Source organism: Rhinatrema bivittatum, chromosome 5 (genome assembly GCF_901001135.1).
Source record: "Rhinatrema bivittatum chromosome 5, aRhiBiv1.1, whole genome shotgun sequence".
In the NCBI taxonomy this organism is placed as follows: domain Eukaryota; kingdom Metazoa; phylum Chordata; class Amphibia; order Gymnophiona; family Rhinatrematidae; genus Rhinatrema; species Rhinatrema bivittatum.
In genome coordinates, this window is record NC_042619.1 from 208,492,720 (window position 1) to 208,516,959 (window position 24,240).

Consider the following 24,240-nt stretch of genomic DNA (forward strand, 5'->3'; position numbering starts at 1 on the left):
TGGTACCCTCCTTGCCCCCCACTCCAGCACACACAAAGTCACAGTAATCCATGGCAATCTCCGAATGAATGAAATGAAAAGCTCGCAGGTATGCAGAGTAGGAGATGTTTTTATCCCTATTAGTTTTAATTACTGAGCAGTGTTAGATCTTCTTTTTTGAAATATTTTATTGATGTTTTTAATTATTGAATGTTATTTTTTCATCAGCTTTTTTGAAATCTTTATTCTTTTTGTTAGTATGTTTGATGTTATATATCTCTTGATTTTAATATTTTATGAGGAATGATGATGTTTCTGTTTTTCAGTTGCACTGCACACAGAGTCTGGCTTGTTGTGGTTTTCAGTTACCTGTCTGCTCATCTCTGCATATATTTCAAGTTATGGTCACTTTTTTTCTATAGTTAGTGAGGGTCTGTCTGTGTTCTGCATGTGTGATCAAGGTGAGGTATTCGGCTAGCTAGCACATCTAGTTTCTGTGCAAGAATTTATAGCAACCTGGCTTGTTCTGTTTTCCTAATAGGAGGTGTGTTTTAGGGCTGGTGATATTTGCAATATTGCCTTTTCATAGACAGGATTGTTCTTATGTAAAGATCGGATACTGATATTTTTTCTTCACATGGTTACATTATGTTTTTGTGTAAATTGCTGCAAGCAATAATTATCAGGATGATCCCACCACACCATACAGAAAGGGAAATGAGGCAGACCTTGGCACTCTATTTTCAGTAGCTCAACTTGGAAGCTCACAGTGCATACTACTGATCTCATTTGGTTTTCACATTTAAGCAAAGTATCAAACATTTTGGAAAATTCTACAGTCCAAAAGTAGCATTGGAAATGCCTTGTGTTTCCTAGAAGGCATTCATATAACCTGCATGAAACAGTGATTATAATCCTAAACAGCAGTGGTATAATTGATTTGAGCCACCAGGAAAGCTAGGACACCTATATGGAGGGACCATGGATAAACATGTAGGTACTCATGTGTGCATCTACTGAAGTGCCCCAAAAACTAATGGGCAGACTAGATGGGCAATTTTGGTCTTTATCTGCTGTCATTCTCTGACAATGTGTCACTGATCACATTTTCTACACTTAGGCGCAGGATCAAACATTAAGGACAAAATGACACTTCCTAGGAATGCCTCTTAGAGAGACGAATATGGATTCTTTCAACGTAAAGGCCGTCCTGTCTGTGCTCTATATGGTGAGAGTGTTGTTTGCCATACATCAAGCATCCAAGTTACAGAATCGCACAATGTGCTGCAAAACATGAAAATCCATTTAGAGACGGGGAAGATGTAAAAGAGGCTTTTCTCAGTTCTTTGGATCTTTTGTTCAGTGGATTTCCCAATAAAGACACAGTCATATCCTGAATAAAAGAGTTACCTAAGTCTGCGAGATCAGTGGAGAGACATAGAAGTGAAATGGCAGAAAATGTTAAGAAGCAAGCGATGGCGGAATTAAAAGATGCAGTTGTATTTAGTGATTGCACTTGATGAGAGTGTGGATATACACAATGTGCCACGGTTAGCAATTCTTGTGAGAGATGAAATACCAGTAGAGCCATGCTGCCTAAAACCAATGCATGGTACAAAAGGGGAAGATGTAGCAAAAAAAGATTTTGTTAATTATTTTCAGGAAAAGAGGTCCTAACATCAGAAAAATATTTACTGAGACAACTGCCGGGGCCCTTACTATGGCTGGAAAAATAGAAGGGATTTGTAAAGATAGATGAGGATCAAACTGGCCATCTGACGGTAAATTTCCATTGTATATTCATCATGAAAATCTTTTTGCCACGGTTTCTAATTCTGAGCTAAACAATGTGATGACTAGAGTGGTAAAAAAAAAAAAAAAAGATCGTGAATTTTCTTGTTGCTCTGGCAGTTTCAAGCTCTACGCAAGTAGATGGACAGTGCACGCAAGGACGTTCCATTTCACAGCAATGTTCGATGGCTAACCCATGGGAAGTTCTTGATGCAAATCAAGATCTTTTTGTCAGAAAAAAGGTCAAAACTACCCTGAACTGGCCATGGAACTAATGTTTCTAAGTAACATCACTGTGCACCTAAGCAAACAACTTCTATCTGTAGGGTGCCAGCCAAACTGTTATGGGTCTTTATGAAAGATGGAAGGCATTTCTTGCAAAACTTGCCATTTTTTCTTGGGATATTGATGCTTCAACTTTCCGCTATTTCCAACATCTTAATAACCTTTCATAACCTCACACTGTCAGTGCTGCTGAGATTAGAATATACATTCAAGAACTTGTATCAGAATTTTTACTCAGATTTCCAGCATTTTGGCCCAATGTTTTCCTTCCTAATTAAACCAGACAACTTTGATACCAGCACCATGGATTTGGCAGTGTTTCAGTGGATGGGTGTTGAGGATTTGGAAATGCATTTCATTGATTTACAATGTTAGGTTCCATGTTAGGAGTTATCACCCAGGAAAAAGACCTAGGCTTCAGTGGACAAAGCACTGAAATAGTCAGCTCAGTGTGCTGCAGCGGTCAAAAAAAGCAAAGAAAATATTATAATTATTAGTAAGCGAATAGAGAATAAAATGGAGAATGTCTCAAGAAAGATATAGTTGCACTGCAGAAGGTACAGAGAAGGGCGACCAAAATGATAAAGGGGATGGAACAGCTCCCCTATTCCCCTATGAGGAAAGGCTAAAGAGGTTAGGGCTGTTCAGCTTGGAGAAGAGATGGCTGAGGGGGGTATATGATAGAGATCTATAAAATCATGAGAGGATTAAAACAGGTAAATGTCAATTGGTTATTTACTCTTTCAGATAATAGAAGGTCTAGGGGACACTCCATGAAGTCAGAAAGTAGCACATTTAAAACAAATCAGAGAAAATTCTTTTTCATTCAATGCACAATTAAGGTCTGGAATTCATTGGCGGAGGAAGTGGTTAAGGCAGTTAGTGTAGCTGGGTTTAAAAAAGGTTTGGATAAGTTCCTGGGGGAGAAGACCATAAACCGCTATTAATCACGTTGACTTAGGGAATAGCCACTGCTTATTACCAGCATTAGTAGCATGGGATCTATTCAATGTTTGGGCACTTGCCAGGTACTTGTAATCTAGATTGGCCACTGTTGGAAATAGGATGATGGGCTTGATGGACCCTTGGTCTGACCCAATATGGCAACTTCTTATGGTCTTATGTAATGCTTGGACTTGCCCGTAAGTTTAGGAATCTGCCGTGCACACTCATTATTATGGAGGAGATCACGAGGTCTTTATTATGACTTGTTGGAAATTTGACTGTTTGAAGAAAGTGGCATTTTCATTGCTTTCAGCATTTGGATCGACATATCTCTGTGAACAGGTATTTTCAGATATGAAATCAATTCTTTGTCCCTCCTGGAGCTGGTTAATGATTGAACACTTAGGACTTGATTTTCAAAAGCATTTACACACTTAAAATTAGGTTTTACACATGTACATGCACTTTATCCATGGAAGTGGGTTTTTGAAAATTGCTACAATATATGCCATTGAATTGTCAGTAGGTTTTACACATGTAAGTGCAATTTACAGAGATAATTGCCTGTTGAAAAAGGCTACAAAAGTAATGTCACATTTACACGCACAACTCCTTTGCAAATTACCTTCTTGAGAGGCTTGTATGCTGCTCAAAGTGTCAAACTACACTCCCACGGTCAGAAAGTCAGTAAAGGAAAGCAAGAACAAAGAACGGTGAGATCTGCGTCATGATTTATTTATTAATGATGCTGCTACTAAAATGTCAGTGGGGCTATTATTGACACAGAAAGAAAGAAAATTGACAGCAGAGAAAGACCACATGGCTCATCTAGTTTGCCCAACCACATCAACTTAATGATTAAAACATTATCAATGGCACCCAGATCTATAAAGAGAAGTGACTATGCATGACATGCAGTTCCAGGTACTTCCCCCACTCGCTGCCTGCAAATGCATCTCATGCATATTTATTGGGGATACTGTGAAAACCCCACCAGCTCGTGGCACCCAAAGACCTGAGTGGTCGACCCCGCCCCCCCCCCCCTTCCAATTTAAATGTTGGCATAAAGGTGAGTTTTAAAAGCCTGGCGGGCACTAAAACCCGTAAATGTGCGCAGAAGCTGGGCTGGAGTGTGCCGAGCAGATTTTAAAAGCCGCCCAGGGCCTGCCCGTACCTGCCCCTGATGCACAAATGAAAGGTGCAAGAAAAGGGGCCCGGTCTGGCTGCGGGCCTTCCTGGATTTTAACTTGAAATTAGCGCGTACGCACCGCCACGTAACTTTTACTTCTGCCCTGGATGACGTGCAAGCTATAAAATTAAGGTAAACAGATCGGCGGGGTTTCATGGGCTGAGGCTAACGGGGAGAAGGGAGGCTTTAGTAAACTATGGAGGTTTGGAAGTTCTATCCATGTGCGCCTATATGCGGATCTTATGAAATCTCCCGTGTTCCTGGGCGCAGGTTGACGAGCGCTCGCGTGTGTGTGCCCGCACGCTGATTTAAAAGTTACCATCGTAGATTCTGGAGCGGGCACAATAAATATTTCTTCAGGCCGAGGGTGATAGATGCATAGAATGTACCCCCTCCCCCAGAAGTGGCACAGAGATCACAAAAGCCTTGGATAAGCACATAGGCTCTCTAGTAAACCGGGGGAGTGACAGATTTCTGAGCAGGGATTCTCCTGGGAATGCATGGGAGTGGGAGGTCCTTAGGCACGTGGGGGGGGGGGGGGTCTGCGCCATCTCTAGTCCTGGAGAACCACTGGCCCTCGTGTAAATGCAACTCCTTTCTAAGTGCTGTTCTTGGCACCTCACATTCAACCTGCCTCGCCCCTTATTTTGAAAGATTATCAATAGCCCTTATGTGCCGCTCTCTTGCTTCACAAGGATACACAGCATCAAGCAGCCCTCTAGAGATCACCTGGGGTCATAGCATTGGACTGGGAGTGAAATTGGGCAAAGTAGATGGCCAAATTGTCCTTATCTGCTGTCATACTCTATGAGTAATATGAACAGGGTCAGGAGGTTGCAGGACAATAAACAGCCCATTTTTCACTCCCTTAAGAGTAGAGGCAGGGAGAGAGGTGATAAGGACAAAGAAAAAGGATAGAGAATAGAAGTATGACCTAGTGATACAGTAGGCTATGGAGTACTGGGATTGATGCCAATGAAATACAACTCCCCTGAAACCAACTGGGCTAATGCCAGCAGATTAATTGTGCCCAGGTACTATCCAGTAAGTTCACGTGGACATAAGATGCTAGAAGTTATGTCAACAGCTTTGCTTGTTTTGGTAACTGTTTAGTTTGCTACAAAGCAAATGCAGCTGCCAGGTTGCTAACAGATACTAGACTTCAGGACAGCATTTCCCTGGTCCTTCAGTATCTCCACTGGCTGCCACTCTATAAAAGGGAAATTTAAGATCCTTATGCTTATCTTTCAAGCTTTAAAATGGTCTTAACTCCAGTCTATCTTGAATTCTGGCTCACTAGTTATGCATAAAAACATAAGAACTTCCATACTGGGTCAGACCAAGGCTCCAAGCCCAGTATCCCATTGCCAGTCCAAGTCACAAGTACCCAGCAGATCCCTATTAGAGACAGATTTGATGCTGCTTATGTCCAGGGATAAGCAGTGGCTTTTCCCAAGTCTGCCTGGATAATAACGGTTTATGGACTTTTCTTCTAAGAACTTGTTCAAACCTTTTTTAAACCCATCTACACTAACTTCCTTTACCACATCCTCTGGAAAATAATTCCTGAACTTAATTACATTGTGTGAAAAAATATTTTTTCTGATTTGTTTTAAATGTGCTACTTAGTAACTTCTTGGGGTCTCCCCTGGTATTTTTATTTTTTGAAAGAGTAAACAGCCTGCATTTATACAGTATGCTTCATTCCATTCATGATTTTATAGACCTCTATCATATCCCCACCTTAGCCATCTCGTCTCCAAGTTGAAAAGCCCTAACCACTTTAGGCTTTCCTCATAGGGTAGCCATTCCATCCTGTTTATCATTTTGGTTGCCCTTCTATGTACCTTTTGTAGTTTTGCTGTCCTTTTGTTTTAGATACGGAAAGCAGAATTGCATACAATAACCTAGATGCGTTCATACTATGGAGCGAAACAAAGGCATTATGACATTTGCTGTTTTATTCTCCATTCATTTCCTAATAATTCATAACATTCCATTTGTTTTTCTTGATCGCTGCCGCATGCTAGATTCTTTTCCTGGGTGGTGCCTCCTAATATGGAACTATTTGGATGCTCAGTCTTCCAGCGTCCCAAAGTCCTCCTGCAATTTCTCACCATCAGCTTGTGATTTATCAGCTTGGAATAATTTAGCTCCCTTTCCCAGATTACTAATGACTAAATTCAACAGCACAGAGCCAAGTACAAATCCCAGGGACACTCCACTACTTAGCTTCCTCAACTGGTAAAACAGACCATTATCCTACTCTCTCTTTCCTGTCTTTTAACCAGTTCACAATCCACAATAGGACACTGCCTCCTATCCCATGACTTTTTAATTTTCTCAGGAGTTTCTTATGAGGGGCTTTGTCTAACACCTTCTGAAAATCTAGTCTCTTACTAGCCATGACCCTAGTTGTTGTGGTTTGCTGGTGACCCCCATCAGTGATCGCAGCTAGGCTGGCCAGTACGAGACAAATGCACCTTCCTCCTGGAATAGCTTATTGAAGGCTGTCCATTTTATGAATGATTTCTTGTGTTTTAGGAAAAATACAAAATCCAGAGTATGCCTTTCATGGCTGAGGCATTGCAAGGTTGTTTTCTCATGCAGCATACATCTTTTTCTCTTTGATTATAATTTTGTCCATGCCTATTTTAGGCCTTCTATTTCTCACAATGGTATTTTAGATTAGCCTTATCTAATATCTCTGTCTTCTTTATCTGCATGCTGTTTTGTTTTTATCAATGGTGCTTTGTGCTCTGTTTTTCTTTCCCTGCATTTTATCTTACTTTATCTCTGGAACAGTTTATCAAAAAGACTAACATTGTTTATTTTAGGCCTTTATATTTTAGGTGCTGCTTTCTGAGGCTGGACTTGCCTAGCCTGAATTTTATTTCTTTGTCTGATGCTTAGTTCTTTTTTACTGATAATGTTTTCTATTCTATCGATGTTGCCACTTTGACCCACACTTGAACACTGTTAAAGACAAGATTGCTGGGCTTCATGGACCTTGGTCTCCCTCAGCCTTTATGAGCTGGAAGCAGGTCTAAAGTTATCCAGCCTCGTGTGACTGGATAACTTTAGACTTAACCGGCAGAGATGACAGCAGAAGCGCTGGTCCCTGCAGACCAACTAGAAATAAAGGGGGGGGGATCAGAAGCCTGCGAGATATACTTTAAAATGTAAAAGGAGGACTAAGAGCGGGGGGGGGGGGGGGGGGAGGGGAACTCCAGGCCCCAATTAATTTTTAACAACATTAAATGGGCCTTTTTTTGGGGGGGGGGGCAACTTCAGCCCCGTGGGGCCTTTGCATTCGGGTGAGAGGGCGATCTTCAGAAGACCTTTATCCCACTGAATATCCAGAACAATTTAACTTGCCTACTAAGCGTCCTGCTGAATATGTACCCCTAAATGTTTTACTTAATTTTCATCGAGACGCCATTCTGTATATTATATAAGGCATCAAGTGGTGGAAGCTTTAATCTACCATTCTCAAAACCTGACTCCTGACAGAAATGAAAGAATGCTCTTTGTACAATTTCTGCATGAAGAAGCCTGTCAGATTCCAGCAAGTTACTGCTTTAACCCATTTTGTGTCAGGGAATCACAGCAATGGATCTGGAACAGAAGGATCTATGTGGGGATCCGTAAGCAGATATATGCAAACGTACACACCTGTTCAAATTAAAAATTAACCTTTATTCTAATGATTCTTGGCACCAACAAATGCAATTAAAAAAAAATGCATAAGTCTCTATATGGTTCCAGTATTTTTGGTCCAATGCACTCACGGCCACTGAAGCAGAGAAAGGATGGGAGCCACTGCCTTCACATAGTGCTGTGATCGCTAACGACCATGACCTGTAAAAGACTCAGAATTCTCTTCGCTCGTCAGTGTGGATGAAAATGCGTATTTAATGCACTGACTGATTCAATGGCTCCTTTACATAAAATAGATTTAAAAGCCTGGAACACATTGTGACAAGTCTCTTGAAGGATAAACCTTGAAATGCTGTTTTCTTTGTGTTACATCTGACAAATAATCCAAGTGAAGGCATTATTGTCATTTTAGTATAGAATATAAGCTGAGGGAATTGCAAAAAAAATAAAAATGTTGTATATACATGCATGTCATAGGAAGGCTGCAGAGTGGCTGGATGAGGTTTTTGTGATACCATGCCCCAAGCTATAATAACCTCATAAAAAATAATATATTACAGCTCTCTGAAACAGTATTATTCTTAAAAGACAATCTTCATTACTGTAGCATTAAGGCTTTCCAGTAATGATCCGTGGACATTAAAGCCTTCTGCAGGTACTGGAGCCAGGTCTTCACTTAATGGTAGACCAGCACCGCTGTATTGGCCACCACATTATGTGTCAGGTGTCCTGCAAAGCAGAAGCCAGAATGACACAGGAACCCAAGAACTGTTGTCATCCCCACGGACAGCACCACCTGGCATGCCCGAAAACACAATTTCACTGACAAGAGTATTTTCATACTAAGGGGGAGGTCATTAAAAGGAGGAAATTACTGCTTGATTTACAAAGCTGCAGTACTGAGTAGCACAGCTTAGTAAACCCCAAGGTATTTTCCTCAGCAGTAAAATACCATAGCTAAGCTGAATCCCACCCAAATCATGCGATGGCGACCCCCCAAGCTGCGGGGCCGCAGTGAATTAAAGGGGCTAATTGGCCCAATGGAAATCCCTGCCAAGTGTCGCAATGATCCCAGGCATCTCTTAAGACCCCGGTCCCACCCCCGCCACCCCAAAATGATGCCAGCTGCCCTCTCACATGAGACTAGCTGGCTGGCGCCATTTTGAAAACGGCTGCTGTCAGTTCTGGAGCCAAGGGGGTGCCCTGGACCTCCATCAGACTACCAGAGCAAGTTTGGTAAGTCCAGGAGGAGTCAGGATGGTGGGCTAGGGTGAAAGGTGAAGGGTTTGAAAAGGGGGTTTGGGGATTTTGGAGCAGGGCCTGTACTACAACTTACTTTTAGGACTTGGCCACCTCATGGGGGCAGCGATGGGGGGGGGGGGGATAGAAGGTCTTGAGAAACCTCTGGGGTTTTTGTGCACTTTGGGGGGTTTACTCTGGGCCAATTGGCCCCTTTAATTCACATCCCCTGGAGAATTGGGACCCCATTAGCATTCTCAAGCTCCTGGTGAAAGTTCGCTACAACTCCCGAGCTGCAGCTAACTTTCATGAAAATACTGAAAATAACGTTGCTTGCAATTTTTTTCGGGCAAGCCATGTCATTTTATTAACATGAAATTGCCTAGTAAATTAGCTGATTTACATGCATTTCCATACAAAGCACTTCATTACCATACCTGCGATATTGGGGGTGAAATAAAATGCGGTATTTAAAATACCACACGATAGTGCTATGTTAAGGTGTTTACTGCAGCTTTGTGAATGACTCCCCATGAAAGCTGAGATTCTGAGGTTTTACAGAGATGTCGAATGCTAGTTACTGGAATATGATTACCTAGTTGTGACTTGTCACTTACTATATACTTTATTTGCACTATAAGGCTATACAATACATTTCCATAATGTATTCTTGCAACATATGCTACAGATACTATACCAGCAAAAAAAAAAAAAAAAAACAAACTGCAGATGGCTTTGCAGTCTTCGTATGCTGTCAAATTCTGTGTTTTTCTGTACCACTGATAAGCTAACCTCTGAAAAATTCCTATTTTGCAGTCCTAAATCCCGTCTACACCATGAAGCTGAAGGGAATCTCAGAAGAACAAGCATATGCGTATTTTGATCCTATCTACAGACAGTTGGTGTCTTTGCCCTTTGCCAATTTTCATAATTTGCATTCCAGGTTTAAACAACTGAAGCTGGAGCGGCCGCATTTAGTGTCTGACGGAAAATGCAGAACAGGTACAGATGGAGATCTCTGCAGTGTTATGCTACTGACATAGGGACCCATGCCTTCCGTTCGTTGATGTCATCCTAAAGGAAAAGGTTATTCCCAGCTCCCTGTCTTGCTTTATATTTAACTAATCAGTACAGCGCAATGTGTACAAGCTACATCAGCCGTTGTTCAATGATAGGAACTTAAGCAAGAGAATCGCCTCCACGATATTGTCAATGTTTTCCACCAGCTGGAGGCACACACATTTTCTATTTAAATCAAGAAGAACTGTGAAAAGGTTGGCAGAAGCTAGGGAGGAAAGGGGACAATCCCGTGACGCGGGTCCCACTTGATAGCAAGCTTCACGTTTGCTGAGCTGTGTGAGCAGCTTCCGGTAAGGATCCGTGGACATTAAAGCCGGCCTTCTGCCCGCAGCTGCCACAGCCTCGTAAGCAGGCAGGGCATTATATAGTAAATTGCTGCAGTAGAAAAAGGCTTATGTGCTGAGAAAAGGCAGAGAAAGGCAAGGACTCTGCTAAGAGTAAAGTCCCCTCCCGGCCCTGCCTGTTTTGAACCTGCAGCCAAGAAGAGCAAAAACAAAGACTGCAGCAGAGGAGTGGAATTAAAAAGTCTGAATGTTCAGCAGAGAAAAGGAACTCGAAGCAGAGCACTCAAACAATCAAACTTACTTTTCATCTAAGCAAAAATGGTTATTTTCAACTAAAATTAGGAATGGCACTGGTTACATATTGAAGCTAATTTAATAAATATGATACCATCCAAACTTTTCAGCTAAACTTCAACTTTGCCAAACACTTTTCTTTTTTTTAATCACAAGTGAGTTGGTGCGCTAAAGCCTTTATTGCATGTAGAAATTCTTGTTCTTTCAGAGAGAAAGAGAGAGCAATGCTGGGCAGGTGAGGCCGTCAGCTGGAAGATCTAGAGAGCAGGTATCAGGAATGAAAAGGGGCATTCTTCAGCGCTCAGGGAGTGTGCCAGATGGATCTCCACTCAGTTACCACTTCTCTGTCACGCCAAGAAGTAACATCCGAGAGGTGTGTCTCACACACACAGCAGCAGCGATTCACTATCTTTCCCCATATTAGCACTCAAAGAGGGGTCAATTAGCCCAAGTTTCAAACCCGTGAGCGGCGACCCCCGATCATATATTAATATAAAATAGCACTTAATATTTATTTGGCCCCCCTGATGGCGTTGATCATAACTTTAAAGGAAGCCCCTGTGCAGCAGAACTTTTCAGCCTGGCCTCACCTGTGCCACTCCATCATAAAACGCCCTACGCCATACTAAGAATGTTAAAGGCATTTCCCACAGAACTCTGCTTTCCGACCCGTTACATAAGTAAAACAGTACTGGGAATGGCAGTTTGCAAACGCTCTTTACCCATGTAGATGGCTGGCTCCCTGCGTAAAGGGGCTTTATGAGAATTTCTCGTCTTGCATACAAATAAAGTTGTGCATGCTGTTCCATAAGGCACATACTTTTACCAGCATCTTTTCGGGAGCTGTTCCGGGGGTGAGATTAGGTCAGGGGAGGCAACGAGATGATCAATTTTACATTTTCAAAATTATATGAGCGTTTGTTTTTTTTTAACCGGAAAAGTATCCATAGAAAAAAAGCAGATCTCTGAGGGAGGGGGGACTTTTCCTTGGGCAATTATCAAGGGGAAAATTTGCATGTATTTCCCTTCAGGAACTGATGCAAAATGCATAGATAAAAAAATTACCCATGGACTTTGTACTGCACAGTTTTAAGAATTGTCTACTCACTTAAAGGCTAACTTTAAAACATGCATGTGCTTGCCCCTGTATGCATGTATAGGGACGAACACGCTCATGCGCATGTATTGCATATTGTGCGTGAAAATGTGTGCACCCAATATAAAATACACTTAAATCAACACAACATGCTCATATATCTAAAAGGTACGAGGCACGTCCTTTCAACATAGCCGGTTAAGTAGTGTTTTAACACTTAGATCCCGCTTTGTAGTGGTTTTTCAGACTTATCCAGCTAGGTGGCAGCAAAGCGAGTATTTGCGCTCCTAATTTCAAACGATTTACGCGTGGGGATTTCACGCGCGTATTTTCCTTCCTTACCACGCGTGTAAGTAATCAAACTTTGAAACATACGCAGGGGAAGCAAATTACCAGTTTTACCAATGAGTCCACCAGTTTGCCCAGCCTACCTCTAGGTCATCAAGACGCCCTGGTTCTTCAGCCTGAATTCCCCCCAGTTTAACCTCACCCAGCAGGTATTTGGCGACAAGGCTTTGATTCTCATTTATGTGACTTAAGGCCGGATTTTCAAAGGCCTGCGCATGTAAAACCCGGGGTAAACTGCTTCTGCTCTCAAGGAGCAGTAAGTAAAAAATAAAAAAATTACGGGTAGGTAGGAATGGGTTAGGGGTCAGGTGGGAGAGAACTCAGGGCGGCCCGATTGCAATGCCACACGCACTCTTACAAAATTCGGCACCACCCACACGCGCGCATGGCCCACAGATTTTAGAGCATGTGCGCATGACCCATGCACATTATAAAATCAGTGCGTCCATGTTATAAAATCTATCCCCTTAATGAGAAGTAAATATATGCAAGTAGCAGAGTTACGCGCGTCACTTTTTGAGGTTATAAAATATCAACTTATACGCGTCAATGTTGGCTGTGCCTTGGAACGCCCCTGGCCTGATCCTTTTTTATACGAGCAAATTTACTCACGCACCATTACTTGCGCGTGTACGTTTGAGGTTTATAAAATTACATTTACGCAAATATGTGGTTACTGCGCACGCGTATGCTGATTTAACATGTGCAACTCTTTGAACATTCACCTTTTAATACTTTTCACATCCCCATTTGTTGGTGATCTTGCAAGCCAGACAAGTGCAGTCTGGTTCGGGATAGTGTGAATGTTCCCATCCTCTTAACACATGTAATGGTTCTCTCTCTCTCCTTGAACTCTCTTGAAGCTCTCAATATTTCTGCAGCAATGCCATGGACAGAACCGAAGACCCATTATAAAGCTTAGGCCCTACAATGCCTCGTCCTGTCTCTGTCGCCCAACTGCTCTTTTTTCTAAGCGTCGGGACACCCAGTGCCTGGCCAGCTGCTGACTATACCCATGGCAGTGCTATTTTACTTCTCAGACTGTTATTGCCTGATACCCCCGCTCCCAAATCTCAGCTCTTCGTTCCTTCTCCCTCTGACTGATGAGCTGAAATCCCACCGTCCCAGTCTCACTGTTCTAATCTTTACAGCAAAGCGGCGATTTCCGCTTTTCAGCTCTGGCCCTCAGTTTATCTGAGTCGCTCCATAATTTTTAATTTACATTTTTGGACAGCATTTCCTGTTCTAATTTTAGCATTACTCTCAGATTTCTTTGGCAGATTGTTAAAGGATAAAATTAAAAGTCAGGGGACCCGGGGAGTACAGCTATCGGAGGTATCTGGCTTCCTGCATTCATGCCAAGTAGACCTTGTACAATTAATCACTGCCCTGCCATTCCTGGGCTGCAGCCCAACTGCCAGTATGTCTGCAGACCTCTGCGTCCCAGGCCTAACTGGGCCAGTTTCATTACCAATTCTTGCGAGACGCTGTAGCAAATTCTTTATCAACATTCAGATCGACAGCGCAGCATTTCATCACATCTGTCGACTTCAAATCTCTCAAGAATGCTACAGGTCTGATTTGAAAGGATTTCACGCTCACAGAGCATGTGCTTTCCAGGCTGCCCCCTCCATGGACACGCCTCAGAAGCACTCTTTGCAAGGAACCAGCTACTCCAAATCTGCAAACTTAGCTCCAGCGTCAGGCGAGCATTAAAACAAACACAGCAGCCGCCGCTGCCAAGAGGAAACGCACAACAATGTCTTTTGTTTGACGGATTCTGTAGCTTGCCTACCTTAGCAAACTGAGCATTTATCCATTTCGTAAATGTTTTCTTCTGAACATCTTCTCTTTCATCTGAAAATGAAACAGAAATCAGTGTTACCAAAAACAAAAAAAAAAAAGCAGACCTAAAAAGCGTTTTAGGAATTTGATCCATGCCATTTGTCTTCTTACAAAAGAACAAGCTGAAATGGAGGATTATAAACTAAGAGGTCCATTTTCAAATACATTTTAAGGTAAATTTTAAAAAGTCCCATGAGCGCATTAATTAAAGGGTGTGTGAATATGTCATGCTTGCGTATGCCGAGCGGGTTTTAAAAGCTGTAGGGAGTGAAGGCTATGAAACTGCAGGGGGGTTTGAGGACCTCTCTTCTTAACTGGTCAGACTAGGGATGAACTGCTAAACTGGGAATGGCGTCAATGTGCGCCCCTTTTAGAATCCCCTGGTCTATGCGGTAGAAGCAGCATCTTCGTGCACATACGTGAGCCCACTTAAAATCTGGCGCACATGTGCCCGCGGCCAGGTTATTTTATAACATGCGTGCTTATGTTACAGAATGACTGCCATGCCTGGGCACAGGCCAATGTTATATGCGCAAATGTGTGCACTCGCGCCATTTGGAAAGTTACAATCCTTGCCAGATGACTAAAAAGTTATCCAGCTAAATGAAATGTGACTGTTCTAGGGGTAGTCCCAGAGGCCTTTGGTGAAGGAGCTGATAACTTCTCTGGCTAACTCTGGTCATGCCACAGACCTGTCCTAAAGTTATCCGGATAAACTTATCCAGCTAATTTTAGGGTATCTGGCTATATTCAAAAGTGTGGTTGTGCTGCTAAATATACAGTGCTAAGTAGCTAGGTAAGTTTACTCGGCTAATTAGCAGAGCTACACAGCTCTTAATGTTTGAAATGTTGCAACCTGTTTATTTTTTTATTTATATTCTGCCTTTCAATGGTTAGCTATTGTCATTCTCCCCCCCCCCCCCCCCTCCAGTTACAACCCAATCAGAGCTCAACTTTGCAATTAATGCGATAATCATCTAAACAAAAAGCAAGACCAATCCCAAAGCCCAAGGCAAAGGTTGCTGCCTACAGTCACTACTAACAGAGGATACTCTCGCATCCAGGATTAGTATTATTGTTTGTTACAGAATAAAACAAGACACTGGCTGAGCTGTTTTGGTCACTTGAATTTTGAGGCCTTACTGGCTAGTGAGTGAGTGATTGGTTAATTTTTAGACTTACTGTTCCACCTTTTTGTCTAGAGCCCAGCCAATCAGCATACATTCCCCATGTTGGCTCAAGCCATCCAACGTCATTTCGGCAAGCCAAATAGTAAGAAACATTTTTTTTTTCTATATGACAATTGTCATCAATGGAGATAGGAGGTTTCCATATTCAAAAGCATTTAGCCGGCTAACTCAGAAATTAGCAGGCTAAATGGATATGTGGGCCCTTATCGGGCTAAATTCTAGCTGGCTAATAAGATAGCCGGATAAGTTAGGGGCATTCCAGGGGTGTAACTCGGAGGAGTTAGCTGGCTTAAGTACCTGATTCACTAAGGATTTTTCCCCATAGACACAAAATGGGAGAACAGCCTTAATGAATCTGGCTCAAAGTTAGCCTAGATTCATCAAAATACTATAAATATAGTGGAAATAGGCCTGCAATAAAAGAGAAGGTGTGGTTAGGATAATTTCCCTGCTACTGCATCGCAGAGGTACTGACCGAAAAGGGGTTTTTTTTGCAAATGGTGGTTTGTGCTGCTGGAAAGAGCGAGAGAGCGCCTCTATAGGGACCAATATATCAGTCACTCTACTATTTATACCACTGTACCTAGCCTGATGCACTCTCTAGTAGAGAGTACATTGTACAAAGAAACTCCTCTTTAATCTTTCATCACTCCAAATGACAGAAAATCTTCACGGATGGCACCTTTGTTGTTCATACCTCTGACTATGTATGTAAAACTGCCCTCCCCAAACCTACCCCACCACCCAAACTTCACCCCAAGGTAATATTGTCCCCTCTTACAGTGGTATAAATAGTAGACTGACATATCAGTCCCTATAGAGGCACACTTCCTCTCTTTCTCTCTCTCCTAATTTGCATACTAACACACGTTGCACTATTTACCGCACACATTACGGCATTTTCGCGTGCGTTAGGGCCTTATCATCAGCATTAAGGCCCTAACATAAAGGGGCGGATTTTAAAAGGAGCGCGAATAGCCTACTTTTGTTTGCGCTCCAGGCGCAAACAAAAGTACGCTGGATTTTAGTAGATACGCGCGGAGCCGCACGTATCTGCTAAAAACCTGGATCGGCGCGCGCAAGGCTATGGATTTTGTATAGCCGGCGCGCGCCGAGCCGCGCAGCCTACCCCCGTTCCCTCCAAGGCCGCTCCGAAATCGGAGCGGCCTCGGAGGGAACTTTCCTTTGCCCTCCCCTCACCTTCCCCTCCCTTCCCCTACCTAACCCACCCGCCCGGCCCTGTCTAAACCCCCCCCTTACCTTTGTCGGGGGATTTACGCCTCCCTCCGGGAGGCGTAAATCCCCGCACGCCAGCGGGCCTCTTGCGCGCCGGGCCGCGACCTGGGGGCGGGTACGGAGGGCACGGCCACGCCCCCGGACCGCCCCGGGCCATAACCACGCCCCCGTACCCGCCCCCAAAATGCTGCCGACACGCCCCCGAAACGCCGCGACGACCGGGCCCGCCCCCCGAGGAGAACCCCGGGACTTACGCGAGTCCCGGGGCTCTGCGCGCGCCGGTAGGCCTATGTAAAATAGGCTTCCCGGCGCGCAGGGCCCTGCTCGCCTAAATCCGCCCGGTTTTGGGCGGATTTAGTCGAGCAGGGCTCTGAAAATCCGCCCCAAAATGATAAATGATCTCATAAGTTAACCAACTAAGTCTGATATTCTCTTAGCTGGATAACATAGCCGGCTAAGTCTAGTTGGGCCAAAGACCTGTCCTAAAGTTAGCTGGCTCTAGTTAGCAGTCTAACTTTAAGATAGCTAGCTATATTCAATAGTGCAGTTGCACTACTGAATAATTTTATAAGGCTAACTTTGCTATCCTGTGTCTCAATATGGACCTCAAGGTATCTGGCAAAATTGAAAGAGATGTTCCTTAGAACCTGAAAAAAGCAAGCAGGAGGAGAATCCACACTCCATAAGTGCTTTCAGAGAGCCCAACTTTCATACCTATCCACAGTACAGAATTTGTGCACGCAAGTGGACTCACAGAGATTAATGCTAGTACATGATATACTTTGGAGCAGGGCTTAATTTTCTATTTTCATAAGCCCAGGGAACAGAAGGAGTAATTTTTTGTCCCCTCGCCCCTGGAGTCGGTAGGCAGAGCAGAGCCTGGGGAACCATAAAAGCAGCAGACTGGGTAGCCTGCAGTCACTGGGAATGCACTAGAGTGGTGGGAGGATTACAGAAAAGTGGGGGAAAGCTACAGGCACAGGTCAGAAGGGGGTAAGCCAGGAGAAAGTGTCTATGCAGTGTTGGGGAGGCTTCTGTCTGAGGTGACTACACTGAGCTCTGAGAGAAGTAGCTGGCCCTAGAGAATGAGATTAGGAAAGGGAGGGGGCTGGCAGCAAGCAAGAACTTTACACCATGATGCAGCAGTGCTGGACTAGGGGCACTCACTGTCACGCCGATACAGTAAAACCCGCGGGAGAGCGGGTGCTCCAAGGCGAGCACTCGCTCTCCCGAAGTACGCATAGGCCACTCTCCTGTGCGTACAATTTAGTATGCAAATGAGGGCCCACGGTAAAAAGAGGCGCTAGGGACACTAGCGTGTCCCTAGCGCCTCTTTTTCTGACAGGAGCGGTGGCTGTCAGCGAGTTTGACAGCCGACGCTCAATTTTGCCGGCGTCGGTTCTCAAACCCGCTGACAGCCACGGGTTCGGAAAACAGACGCCGGCAAAACTGAGCATCCGTCTTCCGACCCGCGGGCCGATTTTACATTTTTTTTTTTTTTTTATTTAAAATTTTTTTTTAATTTTGGGGCCTCCGACTTAATATCGCTATGATATTAAGTCGGAGGGTGTACAGAAAAGCAGTTTTTTTCTGCTTTTCTATACCCTTCCTAGGCGCTGGCAGAAATTAACGCCAGCCTTTGGGCAGGCGTTAATTTTTTAAAGTAAAATGTGCGGCTTCGCTGCACATTTTGCTTTCTGGATCACGCAGGGATAGCTAATAGGGCCATCAACATGTATTTGCATGTTGCGGGCGCTATTAGTTTTTGGGGGATTGGCCGTGCGTTTTCGATGTGCTATTACCCCTTATTGTATAAGGGGATAAAGCTAGTGCGTCAAAAACGCACGGCCAAACCCGGGCTACTGTATCGGCCCGTGTGTGAGCACATAAGCAGCAGCAGGACAGTGGCATGATAGAAGGAGTGTTTGTGAGTCTGTGTCAGAAAGAGTGAGAGAGTTACACACACCCATACACACTTTGTGAGAGCGAGTGTGTGTGTGTGTGGCTATTTTTGTCTCTGACACATTCACACACACACTCTCAGCGTGTGGGTGTGTCTGAGAAAGAGTATGTGTCTTTGTGGTTGTTAGTGTGTATGTGCCAATAACGTTTCTGCAGCCTAAAAAATCTGTTTTTGACTGAGCTTGGTGTCTGCACCTGGTTCAAGAGCCAGACCAGGAATCCAGAATATATCTCTATAAGAGATAAAAGCAGATGTGAAGGAGGCCTAGTCAATTTGCATGGATGGAATGGTGGCTGCAGCTCTGCTCACCCAAGGTCTTTAGAATGTGTTCAACTTCTTAGTTATTTAGAAAAGATTAAGTTTATTTCGGAGATATTTTGGCTCAGTTCTGCTGGGTTCTAGGGTTTACTTAGTGTGCCTTTGGGAGCAATTGATACACGTGCTGCAGGGAAAGCGCATGAAGGCTTCAGATACCCCCATGGGCTAGTTTTGAAAAAATCCCCCGGGACCAAAAGTATGCGTGTACGTTTCATGCACATATTTCAGTGCATGAAAACGCATGCTTTCGCCACCTAGTTTATAAACATATACACACATGCATATACAGTATATACTGTAATGAAATACTTGCACGTACTTAATCATCAGTTCACCAGTATCTCCGCCAGTTCATCCAGTCTGCCTCTAGCTCACCCACATCTTCTAACACTTCATCCTGATCCCCCACCAGTGCACCCAGACCTCCCATTCAAAAACTGCGGCCAACAGACAAGTCCAATTTCATTTGCATGACAATTAGCAGGTATAAAAATGTACAAATAAGTTTAGTAATGTACAGTGATGAATAAGTATAGTAATGCATTACTAAATAGCAACAACCATGTGTACTTCTGAACCCTGCCCCAGAACGCCTCTAGCCCACTCCTTTTTTCCCCTGGCAAAACGTGTGCACCAAATGGAAAGAACATGCATATGCTCAACTTTTATAAACTAGCATATATATGAGCATCATGATGCTTATGTGCTATTTTTATGTGCAATGGTCCTTTGAAAATGTACACCTTAATGCCTTGAACTCTACTCACATACCTGCCCTCAAACATACATTCACCTAAATATATTCATGCCATTTAAATCTCATCTCTGACTGATCTCAAACTCACAGGTATTTGTCCTTTCAAGAGTGGTGCAAAGTGGTACATGTCCTCCTCTGCCTGTCTTCACAATTCTCTCACACCTCCCCCCCCGCCCCCCCCCCGACAAGTCTATCCCCACCATTCTCTCTCAGATCTCACCACCCCCTCTCTCATTCTCCTCAGCTCCTCTTTCCCTTCCATCCTTCTTTTTGCTCCTTTCCCCTCTCCAGCATCCCTCTGCTCTTTCTCTCTCTCTCTCCTCCCTTACCCCTCAACTCTTATGACTTCTGTTCCTGCCTCCTTCAGGCCGAAGCTGAAGCTGTTGTTGGTGTTCTCTAACCTCCCACCTCCCCTCCCGGCCCTTGCAATCTGAAGCAGCTGCCATCACCCTCGTCTTGTTCTCTACCTGACCCATTCCAGGTGCTCTGCTCCATATCCCCCTAGCCCACACATGGAAGCAAACTGCCAGGCGCTCTCTGTTCCCCCAGCCCACTCAAGCCAAAGCTACCTGCAGTCCCAGCAATCTGGCACTGGGTGACCTGGGAGAGCTGGGGCTGAGGGTGGGAGCGGCTGCAGTGTGCGGATGGGCTGAGGTTACCAGTGCCAATGTCACTGCTGCCTCAAAGAGAGAGATATATAACAAGGGGAATAGCATTCCTCTCTGTTCCCCCTTCGAGTCCCGTTAACTAAAGCACTGTCATGCCGACTCCTATAATTATTCGTACCCCCAGTGAGGCACATCAGGGATTGACTGATCCCCTTATAACTCGACAAACAGCATTTAGAAACCTGAAACCTCACTCAGCAGGTAACACGGGATCTCAGAATAAGTTCCCATTGCATCTCCCTGCTGCTGCTGGAGAAATCATTTACACATGTACTTTTTATTTTCGAAAAGCCTGGCACAGACAATGATACCCGCCCTCTAGCAGGTGTAGTTGTTCAGACCTGTGCCGCGCTAAGCTACGCCTGGTCCTGCTGATTTTCAAAATGGACTCACGTGCGTACAGACAGGGACCGTAACTTTAAAATGAACACGTAGGTGCACGAGAGCACATACACGCTGGGATTTAAAATCATCCGCGCAAGAGAGCGTGCTGTTTAAAATATGCCCCACGCGCATATGTGTGCTCTAATTTTAAGCAGTTATGCGAGGAAATGTTATTCGCGTATCTTTCCTTAGGATTAGTCGGCTTTTACACGTGCAAGTGAACCCAGCCCATCTCTGGGTCAATCAAGATGCTCTGGTTCTTCAGCCTGTGCTCCCCCTCAGTTTACCCAGACTTCTCACCCAGGCAGTTTCTGGCTATTATTCTGACTTACACCTGATAAAGAGCAGGTAACAGCCCCTACGTGTGCTGCGTTCGCAGGTTTTAAAATCAGGATTTGTGTGCATAAATGTTGCCCACCCCCCAGAATGCCCCTGACCTGCACAGAATCTGACCCTCTTCTCCGCATGTTGGGCTGCTCATGCACACGCATATGCGCGTGTATTTTTCTAGTTTTAAAATAAGAGTTACTCGCGCTCAGCCCATAATCTTGCATATATGGGCCTTTTAACCGCGAGCAATGCTTTAAAAATTCAACCGAAAGAGTGTGCAGATGTCAGCCCTACACAGGCTGTTATAAAATTGAGCTCCGTGGGCTAACAGATTTAAAATTTATGTAGGCGGTTATAAAATTACCCTCTTGGCAGTGCAGCTCATTTATTAAATAGAAGTAATACCCTTCAAGCATTAGTCTACAGTTTTATTCAGGGATGGCTGGCTGAAGTCAGTAATAGTGCATATCTGAACCAAGGGGCTCAATCACATTTTAAACTCTAGAATACAAAATAATAAATAATAATAAAAAAAACCCAACAACTTGATACGTATTTTCCCAGGTTTTAAAATCAACAGGAGCCCTGTTGTTAATATAAGAAAAAGCATTACAGTTAATTACTTGCAATCAGTTATTTAAGAACGCTGTTGCATACATAATGTTTGAAGCCTGAACGCTTCGGATTGCGGTTAATGTGCTCCCTGCGAGTTCCTAGCAGCTTCACGAAGAAAATATTCTGCCTGTTAAAACCAAGGGCTCTATTTGCAAAGCATTTTTCCCTTAGATACATCATGAGAGAACGCCGTCGGCCAACAGGCCCCTAAAATTGTTTGAGTTTTACACCCTTCCCAATGTATATATATTCAGTTTCCAGGTAAGATAAATAAGACAAAAGAAACATAAAAAGTTTCAACGTGTCTTGAAAACATGAAAGTCCATGAGCTAAAGAAATCCTGTGGGAAAATAACACCGTTAGACACATGACACCGTAGAAGGTTTATGCAGATGTGTTTTTTTTATCCATTAAGACACAAACAAGCACCGACTGAAGCTATCAGCTTCTCACAACAAAAGGAGACTGTGGGACTTGGCATGGGAAGGGTGCCAGTTGTTCTTCATTTAGAAGTCAAGACATACCTCCAGGTCCCAGGGTGCTTAAAAGTGAGCCCGAAGTGAAAGGCCATGTTGAAAAGTACAAACCCCCTGCCCCCGCCCCCCCCAAACTAAAAATAGGTTAGCTGGAAAAGCAGATTAGGATGTCTTATTTTCACCTGGGTCCTGAAAGCACTAGGTGATAAAGGGCCTTGCCCTAAGCATTTTTTCCATAGAAACAAAATGAGGGAAAACCTTTAGTACATAGGCCCCAAAGTGACTTAGCCAAGGTCACAGAGCTAGGGATGAGTCTTGAAATTACCGGGGACCTTGGAGCACTAGGACCACATTCTCACCCCATTAAATCTCATAATGAAGTGGATGCTTTCTAACCTGAAATGAAATTACCTTCTCCGGTTTTTGTCATCATCTGAAGAGCTTAAAATGGCTCAGTGTCGGACCTCCAGTCATGATGTTGAGGGAGTAGGAAGCACTGAGCACTTGGCTCCTTGGGAGCCAGCAAAAAAAAAATTTAATAAGCAAACCCTCGTGTTCACCTACAAATATATATACACATTTATTTTTTGCCCGCATAGCACAGCCTAATTCTTGCACTTTCAAGGGCTAAGGCAACGCGGCCAAAACGGATCGGCCTGAGTAAGTCTGCAACGGTGGTGGAGGAGAAAATGACGCCAAAGACAGGCCCAAGCGTGGAGGATATTTCTGTGTCGGCGATTAAAGAGATTTCAAAAGCAGTCACGGCAGCAATTGTAGGCTCATGAGTTTAGCTACAGTGAGCAGAGTCATTCGAGGGCAGGGGCTTGCCTTGAAGGACATGCTTTTCCATTTTCAAAAGTATGTGGGGAATATTTAAAAAATTAAAAAAAAAAAAAACCCTCCACGTGCACATACAAATGTGAATTTTAAAAGCCCGGTGCACACATAAATTAGGGGGATGTGCACACGAGTCAGATTTACACGCGCTGCCCGAATTTTAAAACCTGCCCAGATGCGTGTGCTGTCTCCCGCTGTGCGCACATCTTACTCAATTTCACAAAGGGACGCGGTGCGGGAGTGATGGGGGCAGGGTGGAGGCATTTCTGGGTGTGGGAATAAGATGTGCACGTAAATACTTACCCGCGCGCGCTCAGGTCCACGGGTGCTGCGTGGGAAGAGGTGTACGTTGTAAAACAATTAATACCAGCCATTTCTGCTGGGATTAAAGGGTCTGGGATACGGGGGGGGGGGGGGGGGGGGGAGTGCAGGCCATCAAACCAGGGGTGTTTGGAGGACCTAGCTCTTAACTGGGCGAACTGGTGAATGAAGTGATGAAACTGGCAATGGTGTGGATGTGCACCTGTTGTAAAATACCCTGACTTACGTGGCAGAATCAGGATTTGCGCGCCTATGTGCACACCCACTTAAAACTGGCTACTTTACAACGTGCCTAAGTTATAAAATAAAACTATATATAAACACCACTGTGAACAGCGATCCTCCCAAGTGTTAAACTGATCAAGAACAAAATATTGCTCTGTCGCTGTGGAAACAATTTTTTGTTGAATTCATCTATCCATTTTGAAAAAAAATGTTTTCAATGATAAACTTTCAATTTCAACACCTACACTCCAAAGTAGGTATGAATACATTTTCAATAAAGCTTATTACTTTTAACAAAATTTATCTGTAAAAATATTTTTTAGGAAGAGCGGAAGATTTCATATAGAGTATAGGTATCCCCGCACCAATATCATGATGGTTATAATCATTAACCTCCTGCCACCTCCATATATGTGATTTTTTCAAAATTATTTTTTTAAAAAATATTTTCTCTGTATAGTCCCAAAATTTCTGTGGCGTCCGTGTTGTAACCAGCACTGCTCTCTAGGCGGAAACAAATGAAACCATTCAAGATGATATTATGCTGATAATTTAGTGTTGGCTTTCTTGAATGATAATAATAAATCCCGACACGTCCGTGTTTCAGACCTGAGTCTTTCTTCAGGGGAATATCACCACAGAAATCTCCAACTACTGGAATCGTTTTCCTCGCTGTGTAGTTAATTGCTCTGCTTTTTACCGCTCCATGGGCCTCATTTTCCAAGCCGCTTGCACGCGAAAAGCCCCTTATCGCGTGCGATACCAGGATGGAGGCGGAGTCGGTCCCGGAAGAGGAGGAGTCGGGGCGTCACCGGGGCCGACTCTGCGCCGACACCGCTCCCAATAGCTCCACCTCCTATGGTGGTTCTATTGGGTGCGAAACCG

The 24,240-nt window shown here is 43.9% G+C and overlaps 1 protein-coding gene across 1 annotated transcript in view; it reads right to left on the minus strand.

The window, feature by feature from the left end:
* Positions 1 to 24,240, minus strand: part of DMD (dystrophin) — a 3,148,630-nt gene that overhangs the window by 2,544,456 nt on the left and 579,934 nt on the right. Inside the window, exon 2 of the mRNA XM_029603105.1 lies at positions 13,986 to 14,047. Within this exon, the coding sequence (XP_029458965.1) occupies positions 13,986 to 14,047 (62 nt within the window). The remainder of the gene's footprint in view (positions 1 to 13,985; positions 14,048 to 24,240) is intronic.